At 44.8% G+C, this 23780-nt stretch overlaps 1 protein-coding gene across 1 annotated transcript in view; it reads right to left on the bottom strand.

The window, feature by feature from the left end:
- Positions 1-4497: 4497 nt before the first annotated feature.
- The window catches only part of LOC105280884 (discoidin domain-containing receptor 2), a 96269-nt gene continuing 76986 nt past the window's right edge, over positions 4498-23780 (bottom strand). The window contains exons 3-9 of the mRNA XM_011341748.3: positions 22972-23077; positions 19606-19837; positions 14276-14737; positions 11904-12111; positions 11053-11604; positions 10784-10881; positions 4498-10573 (exon numbers count right to left, since the gene is read on the bottom strand). Of these exons, the coding sequence (XP_011340050.1) occupies positions 10406-10573; positions 10784-10881; positions 11053-11604; positions 11904-12111; positions 14276-14737; positions 19606-19837; positions 22972-23077 (1826 nt within the window). The 3' untranslated portion in view covers positions 4498-10405. The remainder of the gene's footprint in view (positions 10574-10783; positions 10882-11052; positions 11605-11903; positions 12112-14275; positions 14738-19605; positions 19838-22971; positions 23078-23780) is intronic.

The raw sequence follows: 23780 nt of genomic DNA, 5'->3' as shown, positions 1-23780 counted from the left end.
GTGCAGCGGTTAAAACATGGTTGCGCATTTAACCGACGGTCACTTTAGGCTTCCCGTTTGATCATCAAGTTGAAGAGCGGACGCAGGTCTCCCACGCGGGCAGCCATACGCAATCGGTGACTGAAAGAATCGTCATCGGCCCTTGTCTGCCCGAGCCTAATTCAACTGGCCAATTCGATAGCGATGTCGCGCCGTCATTTTCGAGTACGCGCCATCCCGGCATAACTCGCAAAGTGGCTTGGAGAGGATTAGCCCGTCGGTTCGATTTCATCGGGTTTCCTCATGGCTGAGTCCTAGATGTCATCGCCAGAAAGGTCGGGACGTCGAAGATCGGGTGCAACGATGAAGGGATCTCTCTCTCTCTCTCTTTCTCTTGTTCGTGTCACATCCATTCGCGGTCGATGTGTTTGTAGTCTGTGAGTACATTCGTGTCGTATACATTTCATTAGCATTCTTAAGATAAACTGATGCTTTCATCTTATTATGCTGCTTCTTCCGTCGATTAATTGATATATGCGAAATTTGCTATGCATCGAGAAGATTACTTGTTTCTTTTGCGATAATTTTCATGCTTGATATATTATATTATGGATCTTTTATTTAAATACATTAATTCTGCCAATATTGCAGTAGTAATTGAATATTCCACTGTTGGTAAAGATTAAAGGATTTCGTTAAGAACTAATTGCAGCAATGAGTTATTCTCGTAAAACTTGTGAAATTTATTTAACTGATATGAGACATTAATGTACGGTATGCTCTATAATCTTTTACGAAAGTTTTAAATTTATTATGAAATATTATACATTGTACATCGTAGAGAATGCATCATATAATAAATTTTATGTAGCTTCTTTATTTAATTATATGCAATCGCAATACGAAATTCGCGTTGTGCCGACTTTACAGCTCTCGTATTTTATTCAGGTTTCGTAGAATAAGACGTGCAGGGATTCATGGGTTCAACTTTACCCAGAGAATAAATCGTCTACGGGCGGCTGCGTGCTGTCTTGCCAATTATAAAAGCTATTATGAATTTGCCGGGCAATTTGGCGGCTTCGAAAACGTGCCGCGCGTACACGATACTACAGCAGCGGGATATCGAAATGGCGGGTGGCGGCTTTCTCTGACATTTGCGGAACGGTGAAAATAAGAGTAAGCGCGTGAGCATTAACGATCCGTTGAGAGGGACAACGACGGCCGCGTCTTGCATTCTACTCCAGCGGCGAGGATATTTGTCTTCCAACCCGGCTATTTGACATTCGATGCTTCTTGACACAGACACGCCGCGTAAAGAATTACCAGCGCCTCCGCTTGGGCACCGTCTGCTTCGAATCGTCGCCCATTTTTCTTTTACCCAGTACGGAGTCCTGTCGAAAGACTAGCTGCACACCTGCTAAACGTGGAGCACACATTCACCGTTCTCATCGTAAGATATTTTTGATGAGAATGAAAGAAAGATTTTTCAACCTTCTCGATCGATAAATAATTATTAAGTGACAAAATGGGTGTGACTGGTCTTATTTGATTTAGAGAAATCAACTTTTCGGGAAGTACACCGCTGCGTGGAAAGCTAAGATTAAATCCCCAGAAATTTTACATGACCTGGACTTTAATACTCAGATAAAATTCAAGGATGGCAGATTAAAGGATCGTGTGCGGCTCAGCTGGCGAGATTAATATAAAATCTTATCTTTAAAAACTTTCTTTTAAAACACGATGTGAGCCTAAATCTCTTGATTCTCTATCATTTTATGAGGCATAATTGAGACTTTCCTTCTTTTACGCTTAAATCGCTTAAGCGTGAGCGCTTATCCGTAAGCATTTATCCGTTTAACTTCTCGCGAACCGACTTTGGTGTGTGTGTGTGCCCCAATCGTTTCAACCCGGGAGCGTCGACCGATCGATAAAATGTGGTGCAGAAAATTGACCTCGGAACATAGTTGCTGCAAAGCTTATCCCCCTCATAATTCAGAGTCCTAGGCGAATTTCAGGTACCGTGGCACAAATTGTGCTCACGTCGTACATTATGCGTCGAACCCCGTGATTTCGCAGTTTCCTATGTTCTTCCTCCCCTCTCTCACGCACCCACACGCACAGAATTCCAGAAGCACGCGATTGTTAAACCCTACGCTTGGCATCCGGTCCGTAAAGTTCCGCTGTGGCCGACGTCAGGGATGGATTTACTTCGCTGGTCGACGTAGTTGCCTACTAGCCTGCGGCTACGACAAACCCCGGTTTATCGCGGCGACAACCGTCGGGATATATCGTCATCGGGTTGAACCCGCTCAAATTTCTCTCCTAAGCGAAACGCAAGAGTGATCGCAAACAATTACCACGACAAGTTGAGAGAGGAAAAGTCGCATTGTTACAATTCCCCTTTTCAACGATCCAACTGAGACAATTAGCGCAAATTATCGCAAACGCAGCTCCGTTGCCGTTACATTTAATTCGATATCGAAATCAAAGAGAAAGATGGACGTAATATGTTGTATCTTTCTCTTCATTACCTGCCTCGTAATCGCCTTCACCGTGCAAACTTTGTTAGCTGCAAACAATAAAAGCATTATTCCGTTTGAAACCAGTAATCTCCCATACCTATATGACTTTTTAGATGAACGGTAATGCGTGCGCGTCCCTGCACAAAGGTACGCGCGCTCCGCCAACTTCGTAAGTGGTAGGTGAACACCTAATCGGGATCCAAATTAAAGCGGACGATAACCGCGGCGCCAGTGCGAAACGCGACATGGCACAAAGGGACTCCTTCGCCCACCCTTTGCGTAGGATTCGACCATAATTTCGGATGTGATGCAGCGATATTTTCAGGGGCGAGACGTATTTGCCATCGCAACACTCACGCGGCAAGGCCTTGATGGATGAGAAACAATAATGGTAGTGGTTAGGGGCATTTGCAGGAAGCGCGTTAATGGACTCACCTTGCGCTTTTGTCATTCACGTAAAAATACTCGATCACATGGCTCATTCTTCCCGCGATAGTCGTTGAATTTGTTGCATTATCTCTGATGCGCACATTTCAAACATTTCATGTTACAAGATGTAATTTCAGCCGTTAAATCAGTATTCTTTTCTTTTTTAATAAAGATTTCGTGTACTTAAAGAAATCCATTTGGTTTGCGTAAAGTTCAAGAAAACTAATATTCAATCCGTGCAGTATACACAGTAGACTGTATATACAATATAAAGAAAAAGACGAGACTCTAGGAAGGAGACTCTTTCTCTTTACATTATGTTTTCTCGAAAGAAAATGATTGAATGGGTGAAGAAGGGCAGTGGCGGGAGAGGTCGGACGATGAAGCGTAAAGCAGCATGTCGAGGGCAAATTAAAGAGGAGCTCGCAAAAAAAAGAGAAAAGGGGTGGTGGGATGGAAGGGAACGCACAGAGTGCCGCTCTCACCCTCGAGTCATTAAAAACGCGGTCGTCGTTCTGGCCATTAGAATGACAAATGACGTCGTTGACGGTGCCAAATTAGTACGATGAAAGGACGACAGACACTGCGAAAGCCCAGCATGACGTGACCCGTACGCGGGTAATAGTAATGGTTAGGCAGTTTGTAAAATCTCAAAAAAAAACCGAAAATTTACCAGTTTACATTTACGCGTGTACTCGTTATTAAAACGTTGACAATTACTATCTCAATAAATTGATTTCATTCGCGATTACACTGCTATTACCACAATATTGAAGAAACATAAATAAAGAGAGAGAGAGAGATAGTGCTACTTTTGTTTTTATAATAATTACAATTGAATTACAAATGCTGAAAGGAAAAACAAAAGTTGAGCTTTCTACATAAGTTATTACAATAATATAATAATTTAACAATTATAAACATATAATAATAACTTAGTGCACATTGGTACGAAAACTGACTTTAAAAAGTATATTAATTCGTTTATTGTCACAAGAATCTTTAATATCTTCAGCTTAATGCTTTTATACCTTGGAATACTTAGTCCTGTGTGCATGCATGTGTGTATTATGTGCGCGCCTAGTATCAGAATAATCAAGGTAGAGATATAAATCACTTCACAGAATAGCTAATAAATAGATTCAGCAGATCCCAGTTGGCCTCAAGTATCCAATTTTGTATACCATTTCCTCCTCTCTGTTCAATATATTCGTTTATTAAGAAGAAACAGTATTTATAGAACCTCTAGAGGTTTCCATTATACTGAAACACAGTATCAGTCGTTGGATTATTTCACAATTATCTGTATAATTGGCTCTCGACGTGTATATTCGCTGCAATCTGAGAATTCTTTATTAATTATCCATCGAACAATATCGAGAAGCGTTCAATAATGTAAAAATTGACTGAAATAATTATCCTTATAATGTTAGGTGCAATATACATGTACTCGTTGAAAGGCACCAATTATGGAAAATGATCTTTCTCCTTGGGAAAAAGAACATTCTGATACTGGGATGGGGATAAGATGATTATCCAAAGGTTATAAAAAATTTACACAAGTCAGTTTCGTTTCGCTAAAAGTTTTTTATTTTATTCATCGGTCATTTAGCCCGACTGATCTGTGTGTATGCTTGTGTGTGAGCACATGTACTCGTTTGTTCGTGTTTGTATGCGTTACACCTCGGTACTCGTAGTTGCCTACATCGCGATTAATACGAGATATAATATGTATAATTCTGTATTTTTTTATCTATCTCGATAGCATACAAAAGGATACAGGCACACAAATATCAAATATGCATCCGGTACTCGTTACGCTATTGATCAATATAATTACACTCACCATAGTACCGCCTCTCCGCTCATCGTTTACGTTATATAATACAGATATATACAAGTGGTCTCTTTCCCGCGCGTTGGCGGGTGTATTTATAATACGTTTACACATATGTATGTATAAATTACAGTCGCTATATACATCGAGAGATTATGCGGCGCGTTAATACGTTCGGGGTGGCGGAAAATTTCCTATTATCGCTTGTATTACAACTATGATAAATCGTCGTCGTTGTCGTTGCCGTCGCTGTACCTGCTCACCGCGCTTTCTTCGACTTTCTACGTACAAGGTTCAGTACACGTATAGCCAGACGCGCTGGGTATTGCACGATCGATCGATTATGTACACGGTGTCTGTTCTCGACGAACACAATCCCTGGCACAATCATGCACAAACAAATTCATTGTGCAATGTACCACATAATTCGTCCAAGTCCAGTTATATCGTATCGTGCGTGCATTATTGTATTCAAAGTATTTTTACAGGAGAAATGTTAGAGTCGTTAGATCAATTTCTATCGATTTGCTTTATTTGCCAAAAATGATGAATTGTGTAACCAAATAAATTACACTGGGGAACACGAATTTTTTGTCGGGCCAATGGCAACTCATTCTGATAGGTTTTTTCCCGTAGAATCCAAATGTGGAAATGAAAATAGTGAATTGGCTCTAGTGTTTAAACAAAACGGGGTCAAATGTGCAAAAACCGTGGGTTTATTGGTCATTTTTGAACACCTGTAGAAAACAACGGGAGCTCCTAGAACTTTCTAATTGAGATTAAATGAAAGCCTAAACTTTGTCCTTTTAGGCTATAGATCGAAAAATGAGGTGCCTTTAACTTGGAGTAACAAATTTTTTTACGAGCGCGCACCGATTCCGCCACATGCTTTTCTGGCCGCGTGCACCGTTCTCTCCGCTCTCCAATTATTTTATCACTAGCATCCCCTGTCTTCGGCTTCGTCTGTGTTTTTCTACAGTATATTCACCACAAATGTAGCAGAATACATCTGGATGATTAAGACAAAGTTTTCGTAATGAACTCATATTTATACAAACCTTAAATCGTAATTCCAATGTTTATACGATGTAAATAAATAAGAATGATACCTCGCACTTGCAAACACACTTTATGACTCGTAACAAACTCACGAGATGCATCTGCTCATTCATCTGCTCATACATGTGGCGGATCGCATGTGGCGGAATCGGTGCGCGTTCGTAAAACAATTGTTACTCCAAGTTAAAGACACCTCATTTTTCAATCTATAGCCTAAAAGGGCAAGGTTTAGGCTTTCATTTCATCCTAATTACAAAGTTCTAGGTGCTCCCGTAGTTTTTCTACAGGTGTTCAAAAATGACCAAAAACACGGTTTTTTGCACTTTTGATCCCGTTTATTTCAAAAACCAGAGCCAATTTAGTATTTTAAAGGCCAGATTCATGTTTAGCGCACCCAAATTAGTAAAGAATACCCATTCCCTTAAAAACGATAAAATTTTGTTGACCAGTGTTATTGAAAGGAGAATCGCATAGATAAATTTGGTTTTCTTTTATACGACTCATGATCAATAAGTCAAGCGCGAAAATCGGTTGACCAAACAATCTGAGCTTAATCCGGTTTTTCTTTTTATGCTTCCTTCGTAGAACGTATGTACTCACACGCAAATACTTGTCGTCGTATAAAAGATGGGCCAGTTCCCCTTTGTCCCCCGTCCTGGAGCGTCTTCCTGCATTTCTCGTGTCAGATAGAAAAAGTGTTATATGCGTGATTTATACCCGAGAATTTTCCCCGGTCGCACCGACTGCGCCGTGTTCCTGCACATTGTACGTACCGATGCAGAACCGATCGTGTCGTATCTCGGTTATATCGCTAGACCGTGCCCGTATCGTTGTATCGGCCTCGACGTAGCGGCCGGAAGAAAACTTACGACTGGCAAAGAGTATCTATCGAGGGCAAGGAACTCGTGCCAAGACAGTGCTATCTCGTTCCGATACCGCGAAAGCGGCAATAAGAATTAGCTGCATAACGTTGACGGGCACATACGACCTACGAGACAGCGAATCTCCTTACGTCCTGAGATTATTAACATTTCTCCTTTCGATTCCGCTGATAATCGAGACAAGAATAATTCAAGAGTATGAAGAGTATGACTTTGACTTGTAGGTGATCGATAATGACATTCGACTTTGTTCGAACTAGGTTTTAACGGGTCGATACTAGATTTACTAGGCGCCATGATTTGCTCGTTCAACGGTTATTGTCTTCACCGTTCTCATCAGGAAACAAAAAAATCGGAATACAGATAAAAATATATCAAGTTATGAAATATTAATAAAAAGTTTACAAAAAGATGGTAAGAAAATTGACAGCGATGTCGGAGAACGATCGTGTTGCCAACTGGTACGTCTTGCGTCGGTAGTTCCATGTTATCAAAGAGATATTAGATGTACAGAGTACGCCGTGAGCAGATACCAAAGTGTTTTTCTTCGTCATCTTTATCGATTCCTTCGTCGGGGGAAGGACCTTACAACTCGCGCAACTTTGATATATATATATGTAAACTAACTTTCCATCATCTCGCGTCATCTTTTCCTCGTTTCTATGGATTAACTGATCGAACTCTCTCTCTTTCTCTCGCATCGGATGTGCGCGCGTGTGTACGTGTACACTCGCTTGGGACAAATTGACGATTATTGCCAGGAAAGGACTATCAGCGAGACTGATGAAAGTGCGAGCGATTTAGAATACTCGTATTTTCCGTGTCGTGGTAACTATAGAGCGCACGGTGAATCGATCACGGCGCCGCTGAGCGAGAAAATAATCGAGAGTCATCGACGAAGAGGAAACTCGGCGGACACGATGCGCCGATCACGGCCTTAAAAGCTCTCGAAGGCGCGACCTAGATCATATTTTGCCGTCAGTCTGCCGCCGTGTCTCATCACGATAATGATAACCGTTTGTACGTGATATCTTCCGCCTTTAAAGACGACGATTATTATTGCGACAAAATTATTTGCTCAGTGCCCCCCAACTTAAGGCGCTTGAAGAAAGTCCGCTTGCGCGCGCGCGTGTGTATGAAGTGTGTGTGTGTGTGCGCGTGTGTAGGTGTGTTACGTGGTACGAGGTCCCTAACGGTTAATATTTACACTCGAAAAGCGTACGAAGCTGTCACTCTTAGTTATCTCTTTAATTCAACATCCTACGTGGCGACGATATCGATTAAACACTAAATATACATAGCAATGTTTGAATCGTTGTAGACGCTACGCGCCGCTTTTGCCGCGAAAGGGCGCGACCTGCGCGGGGGAACGCTCGATTAAATTTCTCCTCAACGAGTCAGACTGTCTCGCGCTTAATCGAAAAACCGATACGCGCGCAAACATCGCCGGAACGGCCAGATATTCGGATAAAAATAGCGGAATGTCAATCAGCATTGCGCGTTCGGCGTGTTTCGGGACGCGTGATTTGCAAGAACGTTTCCGGGCAGCAATGCCGAGAGACTGAATCCGATGAAATGCGAGAAAAATTGAGCTTAATAGATTACGGCCAGTAATCGAGGGAAGTGCAATCGAGTCAATGGACGACCAAATAATCGTACGGGAACGCTATTTAAACGGTGCGCGGTAAAAGCACCGAACCCTGCCTTAAATTTCATGCTGCGCGCGCGCGTACGCGCGTTTCACGTCAGATATTTAAACCGGTAATAAATTTTGCACCACACACAGGTGCACGATCGTTCGTCGACCTAGTGGAGTGGGGAGTCGCTGCACTTTACGGCTGCTCTTTCAGGACGAAATTCACGGGGAGCTCCACCGCGCAAGGCACGCTTAAGCATATAACGTGTCTGTATATGTGTTACTCTTAGCGAGAGCTCTTTTGCGTTATATCACAATGTGGTCGAGGGTCTCACACGTTCGCGCACCCGATATCCCGAATATATCTCCTTATACTTTTTGTTCAATTACATACACATGTAGTTATTGTTGTCTCATCCCTGTATTGTCGATTTCTTACGCTGGTAATTCTCGATTTTCCTCGTTGCATGAAGGCGATGTCGGTAGAGATAGAGAAATAAAGTTGGGCTTATACAATATTATCGTTATAATCTAGCATAATGCTTCAAATTCGTCGTCGTACGATAATCCGCATTACCGCTTTTGTGTGTGTATATATATATATATATATATATCTATGCGCGCGCGCGCGTGTGTATATATATATATATATTCACTTTTTCTCGTATATATAAATTAAAAATTCGTCGCACTATGAGTCGCTGTGCGTGACAATAAATAATACGACGTGCGCGCGGTCGGGATACTGAATTATTTATGTGACATCAGTCTTGTGTGTGAGGTGGGACCGAAGCTCGCTACCGTTCACGCTTTTAAATATCGTCACGTCGATCTTACTGCGTCGACCTTTTCTCCTTCGATGTCAAGCGCCGCGACGACTGATGGTCGGTCAAATAATTGAAGCGTGCGAATAATTGAAACGCTCGCTTATATCACATCGAGCCAGCAATTAATTATTTTTTCGACCCATTACGTCGGCAGCGATCACGCCATCGGATAAATATCTCATCTGGCCTGGTCGTTTTTTCTATTTCTGCTTGCTGCGTATCTTCGCTGCGATCGATAGCGAGCTCGATCTTGTTGCACATGCGCGCCGTACGGACCAGATCATTAACGCGACTCTTCCTGGAGATTCGTCCGGACGCGTTGACGCGCGTGCATATCCTTCGTGATGCGTGAAGCAACGTCATTTGCCTTTGCCATCTCGAGAAATTTGCGAGAGAACGATTAATCGAGAATCCCGCACGACGGACGAATCTCGGAAAGAGTTATTCGCGCGAGAGGTCACTTTACCATTAAATTGATATGCCAATTTAATACAACTCCCGTTACGCGATTCACCCTATTCGTCGGAGGTGAATCGAGTCTCCCTAAAGAATTAAAAAAACTCGATCGTCACGCGCGATACGTTCGATAATTCATCGATGGCAGTGCTCGTCGGGAAAAGACCGCGCCGTGCGTTGCGTCGTTTTTTCTCGCTCCAGACGCTAAACTCGGAGGAACGGGGGAGGGGGATATCATCGTTGTAACAAGCAGGATTACGACTCCTTCCGCCGCGCGGTCGCTCACAGCGTTTACTTGAAAATATACAACGCGCCACTTTTATCACCGATCTTTACTTGGAGATTAACGCGCGTGCTTTCACGCGAAATATCCACGCGAAACTCGGTCCACCGTGATATTACTCTGCTCCGTGCTTGGTGGCGCTTTTTCTCTACGACGCGTTCAACGCTCGTGAAATCTACGAAATTCGGAGTCGATGAACACAGTAATTTAATGGTAAAATTCTTCACGTAAAGACACGAGACATAAAGAGACACGCGTTGTACGAGGAAACGGCAGTGCAGAACATGAGCATGCTTTTTATTGGCGCGATCAAGCATTAAGATACTAGTTTTGTTAAATGCAAATTTCAGACAATTTCGACGAGCAAGAAATGAAACAGAATTCCTTCTCGGAAGATGAATCACGCAATCTTGCTGCTTATAGTAACGGAGAATTCATCATACCTTGGAACCATTCTATCGCCTTCTATGAATATCCTGCAGGCTGCAAGAAATCCTTACGCGTATCTGTGCAAGGAATGCTCGCGGCGCTTACTACTTCTGCGTTCACGCTCGCAAACTGGTTCCGGACTCGGTGGATTCGAGTATGTCAGGTTGCTGGAACCTCGAGGGGGTGGCGCGCTCATAGGAGGTGGAGGCGGCGGGAAAAAGCTCTGCAAGCACGCCTAATGCATCGGAAAAGCACATGAAACATCGACGTTTTCATGTCCGACAAACGTTTTGCATGATACGAGGTAAAATATTTTCGTTGCAAAAATAGCGAGCGGAAAAAGATTCCAATGTTTCAATTAATATTATTAATATGAAGAAAATATTAAATATGTTTAAGTGCTCGGGTATGAAATTTTGGCTTGTTTCCACTTGTGACAACTTACCTTTGCGCTACCCCTGGAGGACGATTTCGAAAACACGCTATCCTGATCGCTGCTTACACTAGGCACGGGCATTGGTACTGCGTAATCATAAGTAGCATCTGTGCAATAAAAGATATTTCCCTTTATTTTTCTCTCGCGTGTGTAGCGTCCTTCCATCACGCGACATCACGAAACACCAAGTAACGCAGTACAATCGCATAGCTGTTTGACTACTTTGCGTTTGTACTGCGAGGCACTATGAATACGTTGAACAAGTTGAAGGAGCTCACCAGATTGTTCGACGTTGTCATGGAGATCCTTGTTGTCTATAACGACCGTGCTGTATCCGTAGTACGCCGCATGAGGAGATTCCCGATACTTGTTTTCGTGGAAGGGTTCCTGGTACTCGTCGAGCCTGACATCGCCCAGAAGACGATCATTGAGATCTCGTGGTAGGGTCGTGAGCTTCGTGCCGGCGTACCGGTCGTCAAGTTCCTCGACCCTGTAGGTCATCAGGGAAGGGTCCTTCTCCGTCGTGCCGTACGCGGATTCCGGCGACAGATGCTGATGATTGCCCGACGGAATCGCGCTTTTGGTGCCCAGGGGGCTCGCAAAGTTCTTCCGTTGTCTGTGACGCACGACTATGAGGAATATGGCGCTCGCCAGCAGCAGGATTACAGTGATCAAGACGCCAATGATCGCAGGCATGTAAGTCGGATCGTCCTGCTTAGCTACCGGAACTTCGGCTTGCAGCGGATTGTCGCGAGTCAAAGTTCTATCCCGCAATCGCGGGGCTTCGGTCGTGGGCGGTGCTTCGGGGGTGAAGTTACCATGAGCGATGTCTGCAACACGACAGAAACACGTGCTTCTGAATGCAACAACAAGCCTCCATCTAATGCTAACTTTGACGATGTTCATTCATCGAAGATGCAAATAACAATAGTGCAGTAACAATGATACGGCAAATGGTGCAATTTGCATTTCTATGTTAATTACAGATTCTTTTCTGCGTGAATCTTTGCCAAAATTGACAAAAGTTGTGGCTCTTAGTTACGTACGATAGGCGTATCGAGTTGAAAGTTTCTATTCGAGAGTCCGTTCGACGAAAGTATATCATGAAAGTGTTGAAGTTATTACTCACCAGAGTCAAAGGTGACTTCGCTGATCATAATCCACCGTGAAGCAAAGCTGAATCTTAACTTGACAAACTTGCCGATCCGATGATGAAGCTTGATCGAGACATTCCTCGAGTGCTCAAAGATTCTGTCCTCCATGTAGGAGTATACAATCGGATCACCCGTGTAATATTTACCACCGATGCTAAACATAATGCTGACTTCGGAAAAAATCTAAAACAGAAAAAAGGAACACGATGTTCTCGCATCAATATCCTTACTACGAAGAGTGCTAATTTGCGCTATCGAGCTTTATTACTGCGGACAATTCGATCTATATCGGATAAAGCACTGTGTATTCAGAGCTACTATGCGGAATTAATTTGATCGGAAGCATACCACAGGTACTCGCTTACGTCGGCATAATCGGTATTATCATCGTTATTATCATCGGTAACAGATAACTAGTTAACGGCACGCCGGGATGACATCGACGGTTTCGACAATACGGAATGTCTCACGGATGTTCCGAGCAAGCGAGGACGCGTGGAATGCTAATTTCATCCCTCGAAGGCGTAAGACAATTCAGCGAAGGGAATTCAAGTCGGGAGTCGCGTGAAGAGAGATAAAGATAGAGCGAGAGAGAGAGAGAGAGAGAGAGGAAAGGAGAAAAAGAGAGGACGAGTGAAAGAGAGAGGGAGACATTCAGAATATGGAGCCAAGACGTCGTCGTAGGAGTTGGGAACAAAGATTACAAAGCCGAGATTATCTAACTTCCCTTAGATCCAAAGACAGGGGAACGTAGAAATTTTCGACGTACTGAAGCCTACCGCCCGCGGATGCGTCGAGAGAATGAGGAGAGACGTATAGAGAACCAGAGAAAGCGGCAGCCACCACGTGGATACCGTGGAGAGAAATACGAGAGGGAGAGCGAGAGAGGCGGCAGTAGTTGACGATGCTTTGAAGCGCTGTCTTTCGAGGAGACGTGTCCTATCCGCGCGAGCGCGCGCTTGTTAATAGGAGAGGTCGTTTAGGGATAGCTTCTGCCACTCCGCAGCCCCATTCGCCGAACTGCCGACTTGCCAGACTGTCGGTGGTATTGTATTTGAATACGTGGCGTATCTGCTCTCTCTCGGTCGTTGTGACAGACAGAGTGAAAGAGGGGAGAGAGGAGAGAGGAGAGAGCATCACATCCCGCTCTATTCCTGATATTCGTCTTTGTTGAACCCCTTCCGTCTTCGTCTCCTCTCGTCTCTATTCTTGTGAATCGCCCGCTGATCTTCCCCACGAGCCACCGTAGCTGCATCCTCGTAGTCTTGACTGCCTCTCGTTGTCGGTCTGCCTCATGGTTCTCCAACTCGCTCGATCGCGAGTGTACAATCGGACTCGAGCCGGGTAATGAGGCGCTCCATTCAAATAAATCTTGATACCGGGTAGGAGAGTGTTTCGCGGCCCATTATACAGGGATTTCCGCGCGGAATGACGATGGGGAGCAAAATTTTCGCGGTTATAACCAGAGCACACATCGAGTTTCGTAACTCTTTAAACATAATATATTTGATTGATTAGCTCAGTTTTCACTAGAGCTTAGTAGCACTCTTTTCTCTCTCTCTCTCTCTCTCTCTCTCTCTCTCTCTCTGTCCAAGTGCTAAATTATTTTATTAAAATATATCTCACTAGTCGAGTACTCAGCGAGCCATTATGTAAACACTCGGGCGTAAAAAGACCGTGGGGGCGAAAAATTTTTACGGGAAAACTGACGTCTCCGGCAAAGCTACGGCCATCGCGCCGCCGCGCTGCTTCAAGTGAAACGCGGATCCAACAACCCGCGCGCGGGTCGTTTCCTTTTTCTCCTTCCGTCCGTTTCAGCTGAACCCAGGGGCTAACCGTTGTTGCGCCTCGTTACCCATCCTACGTCCGACCTTGACTCCAACGTGAAAACTGGATTTCATGCCGTACACCGTCTCCTCAACCCTACGGCGTCTTTTTTTTATTCTCTGGGTGTGGATTAAAGGCTGGTGGAGGATCTTCGCGCACATTTTGCCGCGACTGTCCGTCTTTCCTTTTTGCGTCTTTTTCTTCGTTCGCTCGCCTGCTTTATTCAGCAGCCGTTTCGTTCTCACTGGCAAGTCACTGCCGCGAGGCATTCCAATTTCCTCTCCATATCTTACGCGTATCCGTTTATAGTTTTTCTCGCTTATTATCGCGCAAGTACATGATACACGAACGTACATCTGTATGTGTATATATAGAGTCTACATAAAGATACGAATATGACAACGAGACGAATCTCGAGAAATTGGCGGGTCACCGCACACATAATCTAATACGTTTTCCAATGCCTAACAATTCACTGATGCATAATTGTACACGTAACGTAACCTTAGGCAAATCTTACCTGTACGTCCTTGGTGAACTGGTTGTTGCAATAGATGTGAACGGCCGAGAATTCTCTGACGTGATCGAATTCGAATTTGATCTCGAGCGGATGTCCGGATCTTGTGTCGTTCTTCCAGCCTACCCATCCAGCCTGACTTCTGTCATAGGTATTGTAGTAACCCATCTTAAAGTTGTCGGGGCCAATCTTGCCATCCGTCAGTTGTCCCAAACCGCGGAGAAGCTGTCCGTCCCAATAACCATCGTAGGTCGCGTCGAAGAACTCCCAATTACTGCGCTTGTCACCTTGGGGCATTGAGTAAGAGACGATGCCATCGTTCCAAGGACAACCGTACAGCTCGACGCGCATACAAACGGTGCGACGATGGTAGCTGTAGGGCAGGAAACGAATCTTGCTTGCCCATATCGGTGGTTCCAGTTCGTGCTTCGATTCTAGGTAGGTATTGCTATTGCCATCGATGACCTAAACAATACAATGGAAAATCGATTGCAGTGTTATCAAATGTATAATTTCTCATTTAGCCGAAAGGCATATACTTGCGCTCAATAAATTTCGTTTGATCACATGCAACACGTAATTGTTTTGTCGATGTAACGTTGGATATAGCCTTATGCGTAGCATCACTTGAAACAACTGAGCATCACAAGTCGCGATAAAAATGCAACAATTAAAATGCAATTTTCTGATTTTGACTGACGTGCGCGAATATGCGGGTAATTTTCTTGTCGAGCTAAAGCTAAAGGGTTGAAAGAAATATTTGTTTCTTATTTGGATTCTTTTGGCATTTTCGCACAATTATCTGAATATCTAAGCGAATATCTAAGCGTATAATGATGGTTATATCGTATTGAATTCAGAAGATGCATCGATGGACGCGTAAACTGGCTTCAACTTGTCATACAATCGGCAGAGCGAAATATGGCGTGATGTGTTTAAACGATGCTATTCATAGTACGCGTGATGCTAATTTATCAGGGAATAGACAGACACGAGATTCCGGTCGGTGACGTTGGTCCGACGCTTGGGATGAATCAGCGTTCATCTCGCATCTTGACCCTTGCCTCATTTACGGACATTCAGTCCGGGGAGATAGCGCAATTTTTCGCCAGTCCGTAATGTAAATCGCGCCACGCCACGCCACGCAGCGTAGCATTTCTGTGTGGCGTGATTTCAGGCTTGGTGCGTTCTCTCACATAGAACAAGGCTCGTTCTATTCGATCGGGCGAGCGCGCGCAACGGTCGAAACATATATATCGCTGGGGAGGATCGGGAATTTCTTGGATGGCGTCGTCGTCGAGGGAAGAGGCCCTTCGGAACAAAGGATCTCTTATTTTACACTTATGAGCTCGCCAGCGCCTCTTGAATCGCTCGGACGAGATTCTCACGTATGGTCGATTACGTGACTATGTGTAACCATCACCGTTGTGATCCCGACAGGTGTAAACGCTTCCTTATTTCCTATTTTGCGCTTTACACGCTTGTTTCTTCTTCTCTACTATACTCGTGCTCGTCAGGCGGTTTGTCCCATCACAGTTTTGTTACGTCCTGACTTTAATCAATTTAATACACTTAATCGATTTAACGCACGATATCCACCGTGATTAAATTTAATTATATAGACGTTCGTTCTGCGATAGGAAATAAGCAAACATTTATAGGCATTCTACAAAGACTCTAAAAATCTTTCAAGCAACTTTGTAAAATTCAATTGTGAATTTTCCAATTATGTATAAAATTCTTGATGGACCGATTTCTGTTTCATGTATTTCCATCCGTTTTCATTGATTAAAAATCAACTGAAACACTCGCGATGGGAAACACATTTAAAGATGATTCTCGTGACCGCGCGAACCGGCATGTTACGCGCCGGGTGGCACGGTAATTGGGGCCCGGTAGCTGACACCGTTTTATTTGCGCCGCGACACCATACCTAATGTTTAGCACATTGAAACGGACGGTACCGAGGCGTCGGATGCGCAAATACAATGAACCGACACGTGAGAAATTTTCTGCCAGGCGACGGAACCGCATCGTCGACGTTTCCGGAGGTTGACAGTTAGATGTGCGTGTAGCTGTGCAAAGTGTGCGTAATAGCATCCTGCCTCTCCTCAATTATACGATTGAGCGGGAGCTATCTTTACGCCATAAGCTTTCTATCAATCTATCAACTTCCGGACCCCCAAAATTACAAACGTGCACGTAACTGTGAATTATACAGATACATACATACATCTGAAACTCTTTCTTCTTAGATCGCTGTGTACGCTAATGCCTATCACAATTTGCTAATTTTGTGAATCGCATATTTTCTGCACAATCCGCGCAATTCACACAATCTACTCTCACGGAAATACCTGGAAATACAACTCGGCTGTTGAAAAATACATTCGATATCCCTTGCTGCCATTTACATCACGTCTTTTCTTATTTTATATTCCGAATTATTCCAAGCTTTCTCGTGGCGCGACGCGCTATCGAATATTTTTATGAACATGACTCACGATTCGGCGGCCGGTTTCGCGTGCACGGTCCTCGATGCCTGGTTCTCCGCTAATTCTCGAAAGACCCGCGACACCGAGCGAGACCAAATTACGACGGCATTTACGAGCCGTTGAGACGTGCGCCAGGAAAAATAAGTAATCTTGATATTTATCTTCCCGCCCACGCGCGCGCGTCACAGACCAGCCCAAGCGGCGCGGCTAGTTTGTGAAAGACTTTCCTCGAGCAGCGTCACGCTGAGGCGAACGATCGCGCCTCTGAAATTACTTCTCGACCGTTGCCGCGGTTTCTCGTCGCTTTTCGTCGTAGGCGAATTCCTACGAGCGATTCCAAGTGACGACGAGGGCGTGGCGGGGACCAACGCCCATTTTATGTTAATGTTTCGTACGTTCTGCTCTTGTGTGGATCGGCCGCAATAGGTTGCTACCGTTGGCAGCAAGCAACATTTCTCTTAGAGGCGGCGTTGATGGCTGCGTGTCGTCGCGGAAGATCGTGAGGGATAAGACGTCTTGCGGCTTAATTTAAATTGAGACGCCCGATGGGTGGCGACGACGCTATTACGCGGATTTATGTGGTACACCGTGATCTGTATGTGTCGGTATTGCCGACGTCTATTAATATCATGTAACGCGGGTCAGTTAGATATAAGAATGCGAAGAAGGATGCAAAGCCGGTGTCAATAATCTATTGCATTTCCTGTCCTGTTGTATTATATATTCAAAGAGGATCGCTTTACTTTACGAGACCATTTTTAATAATCGTCGCGTGTATCGTCGTCAGTTGATCGTCCGTGAAGTACAGGTGACGACAACCGCATAGTCCCCGTCGTCAACGCCGTCCAGCATCGGATCTGTTTTCAACGGCATCAGGCCATTAAGAAAGATTATGCGTTGGATAAGCTGAGTATCGTTGTGTAATTAAGCGAGGGACAACGCGGAGTGCACAGCGGGAGGAAGAGACACAAATTTCTGCAGGTTTATCCCTACCATCGGTGTTTTCTGGGTGGCCCCTTCTATTTCAACACAGGTATCTGTGTGCCGCGCTACGAGCGAATTATGCGGATATACAAGTGTTGCGAGATGAAAGATATCCATCAATTATCTCATTTCCGTTTTCTATCAACAAGGTATATCATTTGAATTGTCGGTCGGAACAGAATGAAAGGATAAAATTTTATACTGGAATTTCAGACAAGTATTCGCTTTACGGAGAAGGAAACAATTGTTCAATAAAATATGCGTATTCCGTTTGCTATGTAATAAATGTGCTTTTGAAAAATGACACATTTCATTGATAATTAAAATATAAATTTCATAATATGCATTTACCTGTAGTATCAGGTTTTCGTGTCTTTCGATGATTTTAATTGCACCTGATCGCCATCTTTATCAGGTATATACATATTGCAACGCGCACATTATTAGACATAGTTAAGAATGTATAAAAGATACCGTTTAACAGGCAACCCCTTCAACGTTTGATACCAGATGGTACCTTAAAGTACATTCGCTCGTCCATTCTGAGGAGTACATGGATGAAAATGTTGGAGGTGCAGCCCCCGTGCGAGGGAAAATATATGTAAAGGCGAATCGCCTCGCAGCTGCATGCAAATGCCAGTTCGGGGCCATTCTCCTTCGGGTTCGACCTTCGTTGGATACGTGTGCTACCGAAGGATTCGCGTGTTCAGACAGGTGCGCCTATGTAGGTGAGCCAGAGTCGTCTGACCCGCGTGCACGCTACGACCTTACCTTCCCTCATTTTATTGATCCACCCTCCTATACAAATAAGCTCGTAGCACCACCCAGCCTGCCAACTTCTGAGGAAAGTTACCCTAACGCGACCGGACGCTCGCTTCTCTTTCCTTTCGATGGTTTCGGAAATCGATGACATTCCCTGACGCGAGTCGTCCGCTCCGAGGTGTGTTTCCGCGTTAAACAGACGACTCCGCACGCTGACGCAAATGATTTTACGAGGTGCACGCATTACGTTTCCTTAATTCCAACGGTACGGTATGCCGACTAGTTTGGCAAAATGTGACGAAGATTTGTGGGCTGTTAGACCATCTTACACGGGCTCTACCACTTTCGCGAATCGTCGAAATTGGCTGGCTGCTGCTGCGCGTATATCGTCGGTAGCATGCGATTATTGCGAGTGACTTGGGCTAATTAAAGATTTGAGTTCACGGTTACCGGTATATCTGCGTAAATTACATCACGTACAACTCGCGCCAACTTTCCCAGCGCAGCGTATTACATTGAAGATTTACGTCTTGTTAACGTCGCGCTTTAGTTACTGTCTATGGTCGCTCCGCAGATTCGCGGACACTACTGCAAATCATTCTCAGTAATCCGTGCTCTCGGCTGTACGCGTATTACCCGCGACTAAATTTAACCGCGTGACTTTGCCTGTACGTAATCCACGCCTCGCGGGTCGGATTGCCGTGATCGCCGTATCGAATCGAATCGCGCAGTGAAATGTCTTTGTAGCATGCTGTCGATTTGCGTGATTGTTTCAATCGTGGCAAATCGCACCGACTGGGTATCTGGGATAACGTATCAGGCGTAATAGATTTTGCGATCTTGTGTCAGCGGACATCTATAATGACGCGGACAAATCTATAGATATACGTCGACTCTACACCGTACTATGTCGCTGTTACACTATTACGAGACGCCCGTGATCCCGGGTTATTCTTGGATTCGTGTAGTTTTTTAGTAATTTTGCTCACAACAGATAACGAGCCTTGCATCGTCCGTTCGACGTTCGCATGTCCGTCCGTCAATATTCGCGTAACAACAGGTTCAAGTGGCGGAATGATAAGGCTGGCTCACCTCCTCGCCGCGAAAGTTTCTGAAGCGAACCCACTTTCCTAGCTTCGGCCTCCAGTATTCCAGCATGTACGCCTCCGAATACTCGACCCCCTGGCCGTTACCGAAGCGGCCCTGAGTGGCGGTTGCTGTGATCATGTGCACCGTATGAAGATTGATCTCCAGCCACTCGCGCGGCTCCGTCGTGATCTGCTGCTTCGGACACCAGGCACCTCCGTGACTCTCCTGCCTTAACCTGAAAAGAATAAATATTTGCTTCGAGATTATACGGACCTTTTACTTTCCTTTTCCCGCTTTCTTATCGCACTACACGATCGCTCAGGGAGGAGAGGGCTTCTCGGATGAGTCGCGCTCGCGAGGAGGAAAACGGTCACCAGCGCGCGCTATCCGAACTTCCCAGTCTCTCTCCGTGTGACGCTTTTATAGATCTATACATTTTTATCTATATGTAAATTCGAGCGTTTTACCATATTTCGATTCGCAATATTCCTCTTTTATAGTTTTGCGCAGGAGCCCGTAAAGATATGGCATTTTAGAATTATGTAAACATTCCTGAATACGAAATGAACCGACAATGTATCGTAATATCCAAGTTTTCTCGAGCGTTCGTTGGAATTGGCAGCGTGTGAGAAATTCGTGTTCGTTGATAAGGAAATTGTTATCACCGGCGTGGCAAAGGAAGAGACGCAGGGTGGAAAGACGGCATTGTTACTTGGAGAGAAAGAGAGGAAATCGTATAAATACGTGATCGGCCGCGCGTCTGACGGATAACCGTCAACCCGCCGACGCGATACGGAGTGAAATTATAATTTATCGATCGAGCCGAGTGCTCGGATGACATGAATTAAAGATGAGCTGGCACCGTCGCGAGAATGACGACGAAGCCGGCTAATAATTGTATTCGCGTATACCGTATTTTGCGCGCTCGTCTGTAGTGTTAAAAAGCGGCTATCCGTTGTCTGCGACCACGCGGTCGTGAAATACGTGTCTTCATGGCGTGCTTCACGGATTATTCTACAGCTCTACGTAATTTTTACGTCGGGAACAAATTTGTCTCGAATTCTTTCCGTCGCCGTAAATTATCACGTTACTATCACTTGACGCGATAGTTAGTACTGATCCAGGAGATGCGCGCTGCCCCGTAAGCGTATTTATTAATAAAATGCGCTTGACGAGTATGGTATGCATTGTGATGTAAATATTCTCATGTTGAGCACGTTTATTAACCATGAGAAGTTTATGAAAGCATTTCCTCTCGAGAATTCCAGACGGAATTCCCTGCGTGGAACAGGACAGAAGCGGGTGTTCGCCGAAGAAAAATTTAAGAAAGAGAGAAAAAGGAGACGAAAACGAGATAGTGGGTGATGGAGCCAAATGAATCTGCCGGCGGAACTCGTATACGTGCGCTCAGCAAAAATGTTGTCGTGCAATAAAGAGGTGAGCTACCGTCCTCTCTGAAGTGTCAGAACTTTAAGTGTTGCTTTGACGTGGAAGGCGGTAAAAGCGGCCGACCAGGGTGTGTCTTTAAGGTCGTCTCTCGACGCAGTTTGGCAAGTGTATATGTGTGTGTGTGAGTAAGAGAGGTAGGGAGAGAAACAGACGAAACATACGGAACAAGTAAAAGAAAGCCCGAGATGCAGGCAAGGATCCAGGCGGGGAGAAAGAGCGAGAAAGAGAAAGCAGTAATATCCACCACCGCGAAAGATCATAACTCATAGCCCATTAAGAGACCTCGAACTGCTTGGCTGCCACTTTGATACAGTCCAGGGCATCAAAGACATTCCGCGCGCACTCCGGGTACGCGATAAATCTCCGAACGGACGATTACGCCGACTTGAGCTGCGAGCTGCCACGTCGGCGGAATCGGAGCGCGTCCTTAGACGGAGCGACCGATTATCGAGAAGAATGGTTTGTCGAACGAAGAGGGATGCGCTTTGCTTCGAGATCGGACATGAAAACTGTCCGAAGGGAAATGATCCGTTCCGAAGGTGAATAGGATCCTCGAGCACCTTCGAGCTGCACCATTGAGCGGCCGCGAGGATTTCTTTGCGAGCGAATAACAGGATATGTTGATAATGTACGAGCAATAGATGACAGCATGTAAAAGTGATTGAAAAAATTAAAGTGTATATAGAATTTCGAGATTTTATCAATTAAAGTTTCACGGAAGAAAGGGGTCTGCTTCGATTCGTTACGTCTATCGACGTTGGTATGCGTATATACGCACATGGTATAGGTATATTTTTGGGATATGCATAGAAGGATAGGCTGTTCGTCGAGAAGCCCGTGGTATCACGAAGCCTTGGAAATGCCGCCGAAGAAGTTTTAGTTGGCAATGCGATCTGGAGCAGCGACATCGGTTGTAGTCGGAGGGACTCTCGTGCCACGTGGTCGATGGTAAAACTGATTTTTACATGTCTCTGTCCTCTTATTAACCGATTACTTATGCGGCCATGATACTTGGGTCGTAATTAATTTAACGCTAATGCTAATATGAATTTGCCTCACATTCACGCTTCGCTGATTGATTAATAGACGAGTTGATTACATTCCACGGAACATTGGAAATTCACGCACGACTAGGTTAACGCAGCAGAATTTCAATTACGAGCGAAAGGGCACCGGTGGAGCTAATGTCCCGCGAGTGCGAGTTTATTAGCACGGTAGGTGGTCCCGATGATTCCTTGTGTTTGGACATCCGTCCAAACTCGTCGTGCTGTTCCTCGTCCGACCATGCCGCGTGTTTGTCCCGTCGGAATGGTAATTAGCTGACAGGCATAATCAAAGGAGTATGCGACGAGCACGTTAACGTCTGAGAGCTTCGAAACGGCCGATACAAATGGCTCCGTATGCGGGACACTGCGCGTCATTAATTCTCATTGCGGAAGGTCGAATTGGACCAGTTGCAGTTTAGTAGAACGTCGTGATTAATACACGGCGCCGTATCACGCGCGTGATCAGTTGACTATTCCGAGGAACCTATGGATGATCCATCTTGTTCCACGAAAAAGATGACTCTATCTTTGATAGCATCTTTGACTCGTTGTTTTAAATACCCTCATCGAGAGCCAGTTACGAGCAGACAGATCGAGAGCATCACGGATAGGCTGCTAGTTAACTTGTCGAGTGCAGCATTCGAGTATAATCGAAGTATAGTAGAAATATAGTAGCAGCAGCAGCAGCAGCGGCGAATGATCAGACCGTTTTGAATATCACCACATTAACGCCGCTCGATGTATTTCGACGCGATGCGAGCATTGCGTTTTTCATGGTCCGTAGCGGAGCTAATATGATGATGAAATTTCCGGATTTGTATCGCATCGGATTTGCGTGTGACGCACTGCATAAACGAATCAGTAATTCACTCACCGTCCGCGATGCGGTCCGACGTTTCCGCTATCGAAGCTGGAGCTCGCGGTGATGTCCGTGTCGGGAATTGCACCCGACTCCATCCCCAGAGGAGCGATGCATTGTGCTGCAAATAAAGGAAATTGTTTTTCAATTATGCATTTGCCTCGAGTAACAAGTTCAAATAACAGAAACATTTATGCAAAATCCCAGATTCTAAGAAATCTTATAACAAGTGAAATTCTTTTGCGCGATAAAGCGTACCTATTTTAAATTCAAACTAAGATAAGATCTTATCGTCGAGAACGTCGTACAATTGATAATACGACATTTTAACGTAGTATGATTTCTTAAGTAGATTATATTCGTTTTCATTTTCATTCACAAGTTGTTCCAAATGAAGCAATGATTCTCTCGAGGATTGTCTTTCACGGAGAGTGGAGTCGATTAGGTTTTGATACGTGCCCGAATGTTGCCAGGATACTTTTTTCCCGAGACCGAATCACATAAACTGCGCACGTCGATCGAAAACGAAGGAAAAGGCAGCATCAGCAGGAGTAGCGCTGTTTTTTCTCTCGACGCATTCGCGATAATTATGGCGCTCAACACAACACCGGTAATGGGGATTTCCATATGAAATCAAAGAAAGATGAGTGCTGTGGATGACTTGAAATTATATGCCCGCATGGGCTTGCCCATGATCAAAGCGTTGCTCGCAAACGGGAACCGCCGCTGTATCTCGAGGAACGGTCAAAGTAGATCTGTTAGCGTAGCGTAAGATCGTGCCTGGCTTCTCGGGAAATGAGCGAATGATATACAACTCTTTAGCG

Source organism: Ooceraea biroi, chromosome 5 (assembly GCF_003672135.1).
Source record: "Ooceraea biroi isolate clonal line C1 chromosome 5, Obir_v5.4, whole genome shotgun sequence".
Lineage (NCBI taxonomy): Eukaryota > Metazoa > Arthropoda > Insecta > Hymenoptera > Formicidae > Ooceraea > Ooceraea biroi.
Note: the sequence above shows the minus strand (reverse complement) of the source record. Positions and strands in the feature narration are given on the sequence as shown.